The 12,362-nt window shown below is 35.6% G+C and overlaps 1 protein-coding gene across 7 annotated transcripts in view; it reads right to left on the bottom strand.

Moving 5' to 3' along the window:
- Positions 1 to 12,362, bottom strand: part of LOC106066251 (uncharacterized) — a 77,959-nt gene that overhangs the window by 30,088 nt on the left and 35,509 nt on the right. The window contains exon 2 of one of the 7 annotated variants that reach the window (XM_013225229.2): positions 11,536 to 11,835. The exons of 4 other annotated variants lie outside the window; for them this stretch is intronic. In XM_013225229.2, the coding sequence (XP_013080683.2) occupies positions 11,536 to 11,601 (66 nt within the window). In that variant the 5' untranslated portion in view covers positions 11,602 to 11,835. Of the gene's footprint in view, positions 1 to 3,236; positions 3,477 to 11,535; positions 11,836 to 12,362 lie in introns of those variants that run through there. 2 more of the 7 variants (XM_013225230.2, XM_013225227.2) reach the window with 2 other exon arrangements.

Here is a 12,362-nt window from a genome sequence, read left to right as displayed (position 1 = left end):
TGTTAAGGGCGATTTTTTAGTATTGGCGATTCGTTGTTATTGACTCCGAATCTTTATGACTACATGTAGATCTCGGTTATAGATTATTATGTACTGAAAATAAATCGTCCCATGACAAGCCATACATATTTTTCTTGTATGTAGTATTCAAAAATGGATAGCTGACACTAATAATCAAAGCAATACTGACTTACTAAACTGGCTGCTAAACTGAGGTCTAAGGGTTCGATCCCCTGGTTCGGTTGCAGAGAAGTGTAAAATATCCTAGGCCTTGTTAAACAGTTGTAGTGTCAACTAAGTCAAAGGAAGCTTCCTCTGGACATTTAGGGTAATTGAGCTAGAACTAGCGGCCATGTAGTTTGTTTTATTTTAGAAAGTAATAGGCCTACACAAAACACATTTCTTATTCCATAAGCTAGGAAAAGTGCCCCGCATTACCTAGTACCATTAGAACATGAAACGGGTTGCCTGAATCAGCCAGCAACAACTAAGACTTAGCAGAGTTTGTCTCTAGCAAACACGACATGATTAACACACGGACGTAATATTTTCTTCTCTTCTGAAGTAACGTCTGTAAATTATAAGATAAGATAAACATACATCGTATAACTTATTCACAAGTAATGAGGAGTGTTTCTATTCTATTTAAACTGGAGATAGTGAAATATAAAAAAAGACCAAAGTCACCAAAGAGAGTGTTGATTATTATAAACGAATAATAACAAGACTCTGGATATAACTTATAAGACATGAAATCAGATGTTTAATCTAACGCCATTTTGGTTGACAACAACAGTTACAAGGGATGTTACTCCCAAACACCGAGTGGTGCAACCTATATAAAACACACATCAACAGAGAGTACTGTGCTAATTGCAGTGATGAAAAATGTCACTATATCGTGCGTTTACTTTGTGGAAGAATTACATTGTGACATATTTTAAAATTTTAGATACACGTAGACCTGCCGGAGGGATCTGAACATTCTTTTCATAGTTTTTATTTTTAAAATCCCCTAATTTATAAAATGTTATTATGGAGCGAAAATATACGGCTCATCCTGATGTTTACTTCAAAACATAAAACATAAAAAGTCGAGGCAGTAAGAGGAAGTTCGTGTATTCCGCGTGATCCCCCCCCCCTCCCCCCAAGAGAATAACACTAAATCTTTCCTTAAAGGTGAAATTGATGTCAGCCGGCGAGCATCGATTCTGTCTAGTGTCTCGTCTAGACATCCGAGGGCCCGAGGCTAAACACTCAGTGATCACAACAGCATACAGACATCTAGAGCTACATACGTAAATATCTACACAAAGAAACACACACACCCACGCTCAAACACTCTCCTTGCAGCCAGCCCTATTTGAAGACATTATTGAGCTTAGATTTACATGCTTGCGGCTCTTGGGCGTACAGCAATAAAAACAGAAACTGTTCTAAGCATATATATGTATATCTATTTATGTGTAGAAAATATAATAAAACTATCAGATTGTAACATTCGATACCGATGCTTCTGACATTTTGTGTTTTCAGTGTCAAAATAGTTCATAAAAAGTGAAATTTGCAGCAACTACAGGCGTGTAGGGGAGCAGGCGCGGTGGCTGAGCGGTAAAGCGCTTGGCTTCCGAACCGGGGGCAGGGGTTCGGTGAAGGATTCAGGGTTTGGTGAAGACTGGGATTTTTAATTTCGGTATCTTGGGGCGCCTCTGAGTCCACCCAGCTCTAATAGGTACCTGACATTAGTTAGGGAAAAGTAAAGGCGGTTGGTCGTTGTGCTGGCCACATGACACCATTGTTAACCGTAGGCCACAGAAACAGATGACCTTTACATCCTCTGCTCCATAGACCACAAGGTCTAAAAGGGGAACTTTACTTTACTTTTTTACAGACGTGTAGAGAGCTCCAAGCATGAACATTCTAATTGGCTTCACCAGATATAAAAAGAGCTAAAATTGTAGATTTCCTGACAGCTCAGAACATATGAAGTGGTTTACATGCATAAAAAAAAATAATAAACTGGAGTTGTCAACTCGAAAACTAGATGGTAAGATCAAAGAAACGAAATGTTTTGATCACGTGGCTGTAAGGTTCGGGGCGGGGGAGGGGAGGGAAACAAAGCAATTTGTGGTGACTTTGAAATCTGGTTTCACGGAATAAAAAAAAACAACAACAACAGTTCAGCACCTTACATATCCCAGACATTAAAACACGAGAATACGATAGTGTCAGCACAATGCTCAGGAAGTAAAAAAATAAACTAGTTAACACCAGGTGTTTTATACTTTTTGGCATTCATACTTAATTTAGAAACGTACGTATTGGGTGCATTAAAAATAAAAGTTGGAGAGAAAAGGATAAAAAAGAAAGAAAGAAATCAAAAGAAAGAAATACATTGTCAACGCATTATCTATATATGTATGTCCACATAACTAGATATTGTTTTACAAACTCGGAGGTATTTCATAGGAGCGTTCGACCTTTAAAAACATGGTCCAATACTATGTAGAAAAGAGCTCCAACAGAAAGTATAAACATATTTACATTTTGCCGACATATTTGTCCTTTATAGTAAAAAGAAAAGTAAAGTTCAACTTTCAGACCTTGCGATCTATGTTGTAGATGATGTTAATGTCATCTGTTTTTAAGGCCAACGGTTAACGGGCAGGGTGTCATGTGGCCAGCACAACGACCAACCGCCTTTACTTTCCCCAACTAAAGTCAGGTACCCATTAGAGTGAGGTGGACTCAAGAGTAATTAAAAATCCCAGCCTTCACCAAGATTCGAACCCAGGATCTCAGGTTCGGAAGCCGAGCGCTTAACCACTCACCCTCGCGCCCCCTTGTCTTTTATAACCTCAGTGTATTTTGGGTCACTTAAGAAATACATGTTATGTTTTATGTTCCTGGACCTAGCCATGACTCCAAACCCCGAAACACAGGTAAAAAAAAATACAACCAAACCAATACATTAATAAAATAACGGTAACTACAAGAAGTGCTAAAACGTAGTCATCTGGACTTAAAGGTAACTTTAAATGGTACATGTATTGACTAAAACCTACTTTTTAAAAGCCAAACCATGTACTGGAAGTAATTTATAAAGTCTGCCCGCGAACTAAAAGTAATTTTAAAATTTTCACTGCGTACTAAAAGTAATATTAAACTACAAATGGTTATATAAATTTTTAACCACATTCTGAAAAGTGTCATTAAAGATATGATCTATGTCCTACCACGGGTAAAGTTCCAAAGTGATGGTGCCACTTCCACTGGATATGAAGCGCATCCAGTGAAGACGATTGCGAGCTGGACACCAGATGACCAGAGTCCGTCATAATTCAATACGCTATCCCTGCGTACACCTTTCTGGTAAGTGCCTGATGTAATGAGTGCACAGTACATCCCAGAAGTGTCAAGCAGTCAAAAAGTGGATTGTACTTTCCGCGATAAACATAATCTCTAAAAAAAACTTCGCGACACAAAAACACAAAAAAAAACCACAAAAAAAAAAAACCACACAAATAAATGCCGAAGACAATTACGAAGAGAATTTATATAGATACCAAAAAAGACAACGGATTGGTCTGCGTTTACATGACAAAATATATAGGTCATGGATGGGTCTGCGAATCCATATACAATAAATCACTACCCCTTCGTAGTCGAAGACATTCGCTTTATTATTATAATATCCACGAAAAATTAGACACTTTAATAAATGAAATCATTCTTTTAAAAATCTGCCGGAGGTCCTAAAATAGAATAGCAAACAACAACTTGATGACCTATATTGAAATAAACTTTATAACAAAAATCACTATAAATTTGTACACTGGGTCTAATGAAAGTTCCAAGGGCTCAAGTCAATTCATCGTTTCAACACTCCCTTCCATCGGGAGGTTGACAAACACGCGCACACACTGAGACACGGGCAGGTAGGTTAACATGGCCAAATGTTTCAAGTTGACGGGACAGAAAGACAGGGATGCCAGGTAGGTCACTGCAGGGATGCGCGCGCCAGGGCTGTGGAGATTTGCTGTAATTAACTGTAGGCCACGCAGTGATCACTGTGATTTGATGAGGCATCGGTGGTTCTCAAACTAAGTAACATGTGCAGTATCTCTCTCTATTTTCTTCTCTCTTTTCTTTTCATGCATACCGGTACCTACTAATCAAAAATCTGTTTTTCAAGTTTATGTAGACTTCAATAACGATGTGTAATTGGTTTGGGTGTTCATGTTTTTTAGTGAAGTCACGGCCCATAAAGATGACACAAGACTATATTTTCGAAAGACAAGTAGCTATGGTTTAAAATGGATGTGGCTATGGCTTAAAAGAAGTGTTGGTATGGTTTAAATGACAAGTAGCAATGATTTCAAGGACGTGTTGCTAATGTTTAATGGCATGAGGCAATCGTTTAAATGGCATGTGGTTTTGGTTTAAATGGAATGTGGCTATGGTTTAAATGACATGTGGCTATGGTTTAAATGGCATGTGGCTATGGTTTAAATGGCATGTGGCTATGGTTTAAATGGAATGTAACTATGGTTTAAATGGCATGTGGCTATGGTTTAAATGGCATGTGGCTATGGTTTAAATGGCATGTGGCTATGGTTTAAATGGAATGTGGCTATGGTTTAAATTGCATGTGGTTATGGTTTAAATGGAGTGTGGCTATGGTTTAAATGGAATGTGGCTATGGTTTAAATGGCATGTGGCTATGGTTTAAATGGAGTGTTGTTATGGTTTAAATGGAGTGTGGCTATGGTTTAAATGGAGTGTGGCTATGGTTTAAATGGCATGTGGTTATGGTTTAAATGGAGTGTGGCTATGGTTTAAATGACATGTGGCTAGGCATGTGGCTATGGTTTAAATTGCATGTGGCTATGGTTTAAATGGCATGTGGCTATGGTTAAAATGGTATGTGGCTATGGTTAAAATAGCGTGTGGCTATGGTTTAAAGTTTAATGAGCATGTGGCTATGGTTTAAAGTTTAATGAGCATGTGGCTATGGTTTAAAGTTTAATGAGCATGTGGCTATGGTTTAAAGTTTAATGAGCATGTGGCTATGGTTAAAATAGCATGTGGCTATGGTTTAAATGACACGTGGTTAAGGTTTAAATGACATGTGGCTATGGTTTAAATGATGTAAGGATATGGCTTAGAAGCCAAGTGGTTATAATTTAAATGACATGTGCCTCTGGTTTAAAGACGTTGGGCTATGGTTTAAATGACGTGACTAGGGGTTAGCACTTGTGTTAAACTTCAGTCAAACAGGGATCTACCTTCGAAGTAACTAAACATTTTTCAGTGGAGAATGTCATATGGCAAGCAAACCCCAAGTCTAAAACTTTGAGATCAGATGAGAGCTGGATATAAAAACATGGCAATTCACTCTCTCCACCCTGATAGCGTTGACCTCATTAGATACGTTTTTATTTGGCCCCACTGAAACACACACTAGAGATAATTAATATGACACACAAGCCTCTTAGTCGTGATTGACACATTCTAAATGGATGAACTACACAGTCGAACCTCGATAATTTGATTTATCGACAAATAACTTTAAAATAAAAATGGGGGACGGGGCGCTTAAACTCCATTTTTAACTTTCAACCTCACCACCGTTCAGACATTTGTTTGACCTACAAACTCTTTAGCTGAATCATTGCTGACATGAAATAATTGCCTCTGATAGACATAATGAATTATTAGTTTTACCGGTTTAATTCAGTCAAACTGAAAACAACTTATTCCCGAGGAATCGCATTGGAGTCGACGCATTTATACTTTTTTTTTAAACGTTTGTTAAGGACACCAAGATATGTATCGTCGAGTAGAGACCAATCGTCATAGTAGGCCTAAACACTGACCAGTGACGTCGCAATCTGTGGGTAGTGGAGATCAATTATGTGTATATTGTTATGATTTGTCATTTTGACCTGCCTTTGTAGCACTAGTGCTTTGTGACAAAACAAAAAAAAATGTAGAAATTGTTGTCACAGGTCAGTTTTCAGGCATACTGGATCCGACCCTTTTCCTGTTTTATCATGCACGTGGCTGGACTGCGTCAGGTCACGGGCTGGATAGTACGTGGTCACGTGCAAGCTGCCCTGCCTCATAGTAGCGCCCGGGTGGAAACGGTCTTAAGAGGAAACGATTAGGCCAAAAGATAGTTAAACAATACAAAGATAAAGGCACATTCCTCGTCCCATATGCTAGGACAAATTTGTACAAATACTCCTTCTTCCCTAGTGCTATTAGAGCATGGAATGGGTTGCCTGAGCTAGCCAGGAAAACCAGTGACTTGGCAGAATTTCAGTCATTGGTTAACATACATGACTAAATGCATGACGCGTAGGACGTAATCATCTTCTTTTTTGAAGTAGCATCTGTATTATAAAAGATAAGAAGATAAGATAATTGTTGAAGCTGTATTTTAAAATATGTAGGCTCCTACATGTTACAATGTTGCCAATTTGTGTGTCATATTATTGTTTCCGCTTTGCAAATATCAATAAACATAATAAATCAGATATTGTGAATATATTTCTTTTTAAAAAGTGGTGTTGTAAATATGAATATATCCCATTAGCAATGCAATACATAGTAATACAATAGTACACTTTAGTGACTAGACTAGTCAATGGTCTATCTCCTGATAATGATACACCTTCTCATTCTGTTTATTGATTTTTTGCAGACTGAATACGGTGTTCCAGTTTCTTTTTTTATGCTCAGTTATCCCCCTTAGTATTTTTAAATGTCTCCTGAACTTAGTACCACCCTCGCATTTTTCCCCCCAATGTATGCCACTACCTTGACCTACTAAGCTCTGCAGGGTACATAGCAAACGAAAGACAGGATACACAGGTTGTTGCCAACTTTTAAAAAAATAAAAAAAAAGGTCTCATTGTTATCAGACGTTAGACACATTAATGGCAAATGTACATTTCTAAACGGATTGTCAATGGTGTGCGTGGAAACTAGGTCAAGAGTCTCAGATGACACAATTTGTTTGATCCTGTGATTTTAGACTCCGCACCAACTGTAAGCCACCTCAAAGCTTAATAAGCACGCAAACACGTACATCAATAAAGGGGAAGTAATATTGCTGTAGAGATATCATTACATGCGTTCTAGTTAACATATTTAGTCAATTGTAACTATAGAGAGTCCCATCAATGGCGGACAAGTAAAATAGATAGCTTTTTATGGCATCCGTTGACAAAGTATCGAAAATGTTGATAAGCTAGCTTTTTTTTTTTAAAGGTCATAACAAAGAAATCACTAAAAAAAGATCATTTAAAAAAGATCAGTTTGAAAAAATAATTTAAAAATAGAAATGAAAAAGTTTAATAACAGATCATTGTTAAAAGAACATTTTTTTCCCCTTTTTATTATTGAAATTTCAATTTTCTAAACACTCGTCGCTTGTGGCACCAAGTATTTTTAATATATATAGGTCTGTGTTCTAAACTCTGAAAAGATCATATATATATATATATGTTATTTATTAATCACAGAACTATATATTCACGCAAATTCATGAAACAAAGCCATTTCCTGTTAGTTTCCATTAAGACAATGACCCAAAGTCCTAGATCGAAATAATTCACGTCTATTGATTTTAGTCATCTTATGTACATTTAAATAGATTGATTTTGTTTTCATTTATCTAAAAATTGCAAAATAATAGTTATGAGACGAAAGTGCTCTTTTTTTTTTCGATGTTTAATTATCAAATCTAGATCTAAACATTAAATTATTTGTTACATAGGTTTGGAATAAAATAAAAAAAAACGCCTTCATCTTTTTTTTTTCCACGACATTTTTTGCAGTGTTAAAACATCTCCATGTCCAGTCTAGATATAATATATAAATATATAGGTATGTGATCATTACTAAGACAGAAGAGCGATTTTCCAAGATACAAGGCGACTGCCATTACAGCTTGAAAAAATGTTACATAACGATTGGATACGCATTTGTTTCCGTTTCCAAGTCTAGGTATAATATATATATAGGTCTGTGTTTTTTTTATTCATTAAAACAAATGTACCATTTCCACCCAGTTCCCCCCTCCTCGCTGATACACGCCTACGACTTTCTTAAGACTCTCCAAAGACTTCCCTTCTCGCAGAACTAACAGAGCTAAACTTTCATGATCCTAACGGTAAGGAACACGATAGGTTAGATCGCGTTACACTCTTAAGTCTATTGTTCATCATCTAAAATTCTAAATGTTTTTTTTTTTGCTAGGTTCAAACGTCCTCTTTAAGAGATATCCAAAGTCAAGCATTGAACGTTATACAAGACAATACTAATAATAATCTTTAGTATCCGTGAGGAAATGTGGTTTACAATAGTGCATTAAAAAACATAACATGATTAGAGCAAACAATATATACGTTCATACAACAGTTAACTCTTGAACATTACATACACATTTACAACAGTAAGTGACAGTTTGGTCAACGATTTCATCAGCAAAGGAACAACAGAGTTTTTGTGTCCATTTGTTTTTGTGATCGGTGTCTTATAGGTGTCTTATATCTTATAGGTGGCTTATAGGTGTCTTATAGGTGTCTTATATCTTATAGGTGGCTTATAGGTGTCTTATAGGTTTCTTATATCTTATAGGTGTCTTATAGGTGTATTATATCTTATAGGTGTCTTATATCTTATAGGTGGCTTATAGGTGTCTTATAGGTGTCTTATATCTTATAGGTGGCTTATAGGTGTCTTATAGGTGTCTTATATCTTATAGGTGTCTTATATCTTAAAGGTGTCTTATATATTATAGGTGTCTTATATATTATAGGTGTCTTATAGGTGTCTTATATCTTATAGGTGGCTTATAGGTGTCTTATAGGTGTCTTATATCTTATAGGTGGCTTATAGGTGTCTTATAGGTTTCTTATATCTTATAGGTGTCTTATAGGTGTATTATATCTTATAGGTGTCTTATAGGTGTCTTATATCTTATAGGTGGCTTATAGGTGTCTTATAGGTTTCTTATATCTTATAGGTGTCTTATAGGTGTATTATATCTTATAGGTGTCTTATATCTTATAGGTGGCTTATAGGTGTCTTATAGGTGTCTTATATCTTATAGGTGGCTTATAGGTGTCTTATAGGTGTCTTATATCTTATAGGTGTCTTATATCTTAAAGGTGTCTTATATATTATAGGTGTCTTATATATTATAGGTGTCTTATAGGTGTCTTATATCTTATAGGTGGCTTATAGGTGTCTTATAGGTGTCTTATATCTTATAGGTGGCTTATAGGTGTCTTATAGGTTTCTTATATCTTATAGGTGTCTTATAGGTGTATTATATCTTATAGGTGTCTTATAGGTGTCTTATATCTTATAGGTGGCTTATAGGTGTCTTATAGGTGTATTATATCTTATAGGTGGCTTATAGGTGTCTTATAGGTGTCTTATATCTTATAGGTGTCTTATATCTTAAAGGTGTCTTATATATTTTAGGTGTCTTATAGGTGTCTTATATCTTATAGGTGGCTTATAGGTGTCTTATAGGTTTCTTATATCTTATAGGTGTTTTATAGGTGTATTATATCTTATAGGTGGCTTATAGGTGTCTTATATCTTATAGGTGGCTTATAGGTGTCTTATAGGTGTCTTATATCTTATAGGTGGCTTATAGGTGTCTTATAGGTGTCTTATATCTTATAGGTGTCTTATATCTTATAGGTGGCTTATAGGTGTCTTATAGGTTTCTTATATCTTATAGGTGTTTTATAGGTGTATTATATCTTATAGGTGGCTTATAGGTGTCTTATATCTTATAGGTGGCTTATAGGTGTCTTATAGGTGTCTTATATCTTATAGGTGGCTTATAGGTGTCTTATATGTGTCTTATATCTTATAGGTGTCTTATATCTTATAGGTGTCTAATAGGTGTCTTATATCTTATAGGTGTCTTATATCTTATAGGTGTCTTATAGGTGCCTTATATCTTATAGGTGTCTTATAGGTGTCTTATATCTTATAGGTGTCTTATAGGTGTCTTATATCTTATAGGTGGCTTATAGGTGTCTTATATCTTATAGGTGTCTTATAGGTGTCTTATATGTTCTTTGTGATGGTAAAATGTTAAAGTCATGAAGAAAGAGGTTGACTTTTTATGCTTAAAATTGTTATAGCTTTCTTAGCAATGTGTTTCTCAAATACGTGTTTGAGATGCCAAATAAAGTAATTAATTACCAATAGTTAATAAACTAATTGGTTCATTTTTGTAATTGATTCTTGTGTTGTCAGATAAAAGAAACAATTGTGCAAAATTTCAGCATGATCCGAGATTTGATGTCGGAGAATGAACGTGTACAAACTTTTATCCAGACAGACAGAGTTGATATAAGCTTTGTAAAAATGGATTCAATTAAACATGGAATCAAAATGTTCAGGCACTGAGTATCGATATTAAGTATACACCGAGCACTTAAGCCTACAAGGATGTCAAACGTTACATGGATATATGCTAATTCAGCTTTTTTCTCCTATTTGTAAATAAAAACGTTTTGTGTACTTCTCAGACTTATTTTCGAAAGGTTTACGGTTCGATTCTACCACCCGAGAGGATCAAAGGATTAGTAGCCACTAATCCAGGCAGGGCTTGAGTGATATCAATTCTACAAGGAATGTCAACATTAAAGGGACTATAAACAGTTTTGAAAACCAAGTGTTAAGCCCAGGTTTGTTGGGATCTCCAGACGTCTGGATATAAATAAAAATGTTTACACCAAGACGAGTAACTTGTGTTTTCCTAAGAAAAAAATGGTATGATTTAACAAAAATATACAGCAATCTCCCTTGATCTTTATTTCATTTGACGTTATGCAATATAGATCTAGATCAGTGAGTCCCAAAGTGGTTTAATATAGACCCTTGGGGGGGGGGGGGGGTCTACGACGACTTCCATAGAGTACAAAAAGTGAACAAAAATGAATTGGGGTTCTTTGAGATGTGAATGGGGGTTTACAATAGTGGATCTCATGTAAGCAGGTCAAGATATTACATTTCTTTACCTGTTAATTCAAATTATGGAATTACACAAAGACTTTGTACATTAGTTCATCCTTTCGATTTTAACCCTGTTATAGGAATGAAAACTTTATTTTACACATTCCAATACAGTTTTGTAAATTGTAAAAAGCTTGACTGATCTTAAACATGGCTGAATAATATATATTTATGTTTATATATGTATATTTATATTTTGTTGATGTAATAATAAATATTTCTATTAATTAATTTGTTGTGAGTAATTAAAAAAGTGAGAGACAGTCAATAACATTTTAAATTTTGGCCAAATAACATTCTAAATTTTGGCCAAATAATTTTGAACGTGTAAATTTGTGTGAATCTACTTTCATGGCTTCATATCTGGCACTTCAAAACAGAAACATTTGACATTTGATGGCGGGATGTGTGATTTACAGGGGCGTCTCTAATATACGAATGGGAATTAAAAAAAACTAGGTGAAAAGAAGACAGACTTACCTCAGATGAAACGGATATACTCCCAAGCTGGGCTCCTAACACCCTTCTCGATGTCATGGGTTCCATTCTAACTGTGACTTTCTTTCACAGAAGACGTAACCATTGTTCCAGGGGGGGTAACACCGCCCTCAAGCAGGGTACCTTCGCCCTAATCATTTCTTACGAGGCATTTGGTCTACCTTAAGCTCTTCTTTCCCTAAAGTTAATTCGTTTCTTTGCTCCGATCAATCCTCTTGTTCGTTCATTAAGAAAAAAAAAGTTTTAATTAAACAGACGCTTAGAAATTTACGGCTTCACCTACTGTGAGAACAGAAAAGTTAATTAAAGAAACTGAAGCCTCCTGGGGGGTTGGCGCTAAGTATTGTGGGAGTTGTCATTCAATGTTAAAAGAATAAAACCATGGGAGATCATTCATTGATAAAACTGGGGGAAGTGATAGATTCATTGAAACAAGGGAGACAATAGACGTCCACGTAGATACTTCCGCTTGCCAGAGACTTTAGAACAAACTATAAAATATAAAAGTAGTTTATACAATCTTTGTAACAAACTATAACTTTACTAATCACAAACTTTATGCCAAACTATAGCACAATGACCGCAAACTTTATGACAAACTATATGCCAAACTATAGCACGATATCCACAAACTATATGCCAAACTATAGCACGATATTCACAAACTTTATGACAAACTATAGCACGTCATCCACAAACTTTATGCCAAACTATAGCATGTTATCCACAAACTTTATGCTAAACTATAGCACGTTATCCACAAACTTTATGACAAATTATAGCACGATATCCACAAACTTTATGCCAAA

This window comes from Biomphalaria glabrata, chromosome 7 (assembly GCF_947242115.1).
Source record: "Biomphalaria glabrata chromosome 7, xgBioGlab47.1, whole genome shotgun sequence".
Taxonomy (NCBI): Eukaryota; Metazoa; Mollusca; class Gastropoda; family Planorbidae; genus Biomphalaria; species Biomphalaria glabrata.
Note: the sequence above shows the minus strand (reverse complement) of the source record. Positions and strands in the feature narration are given on the sequence as shown.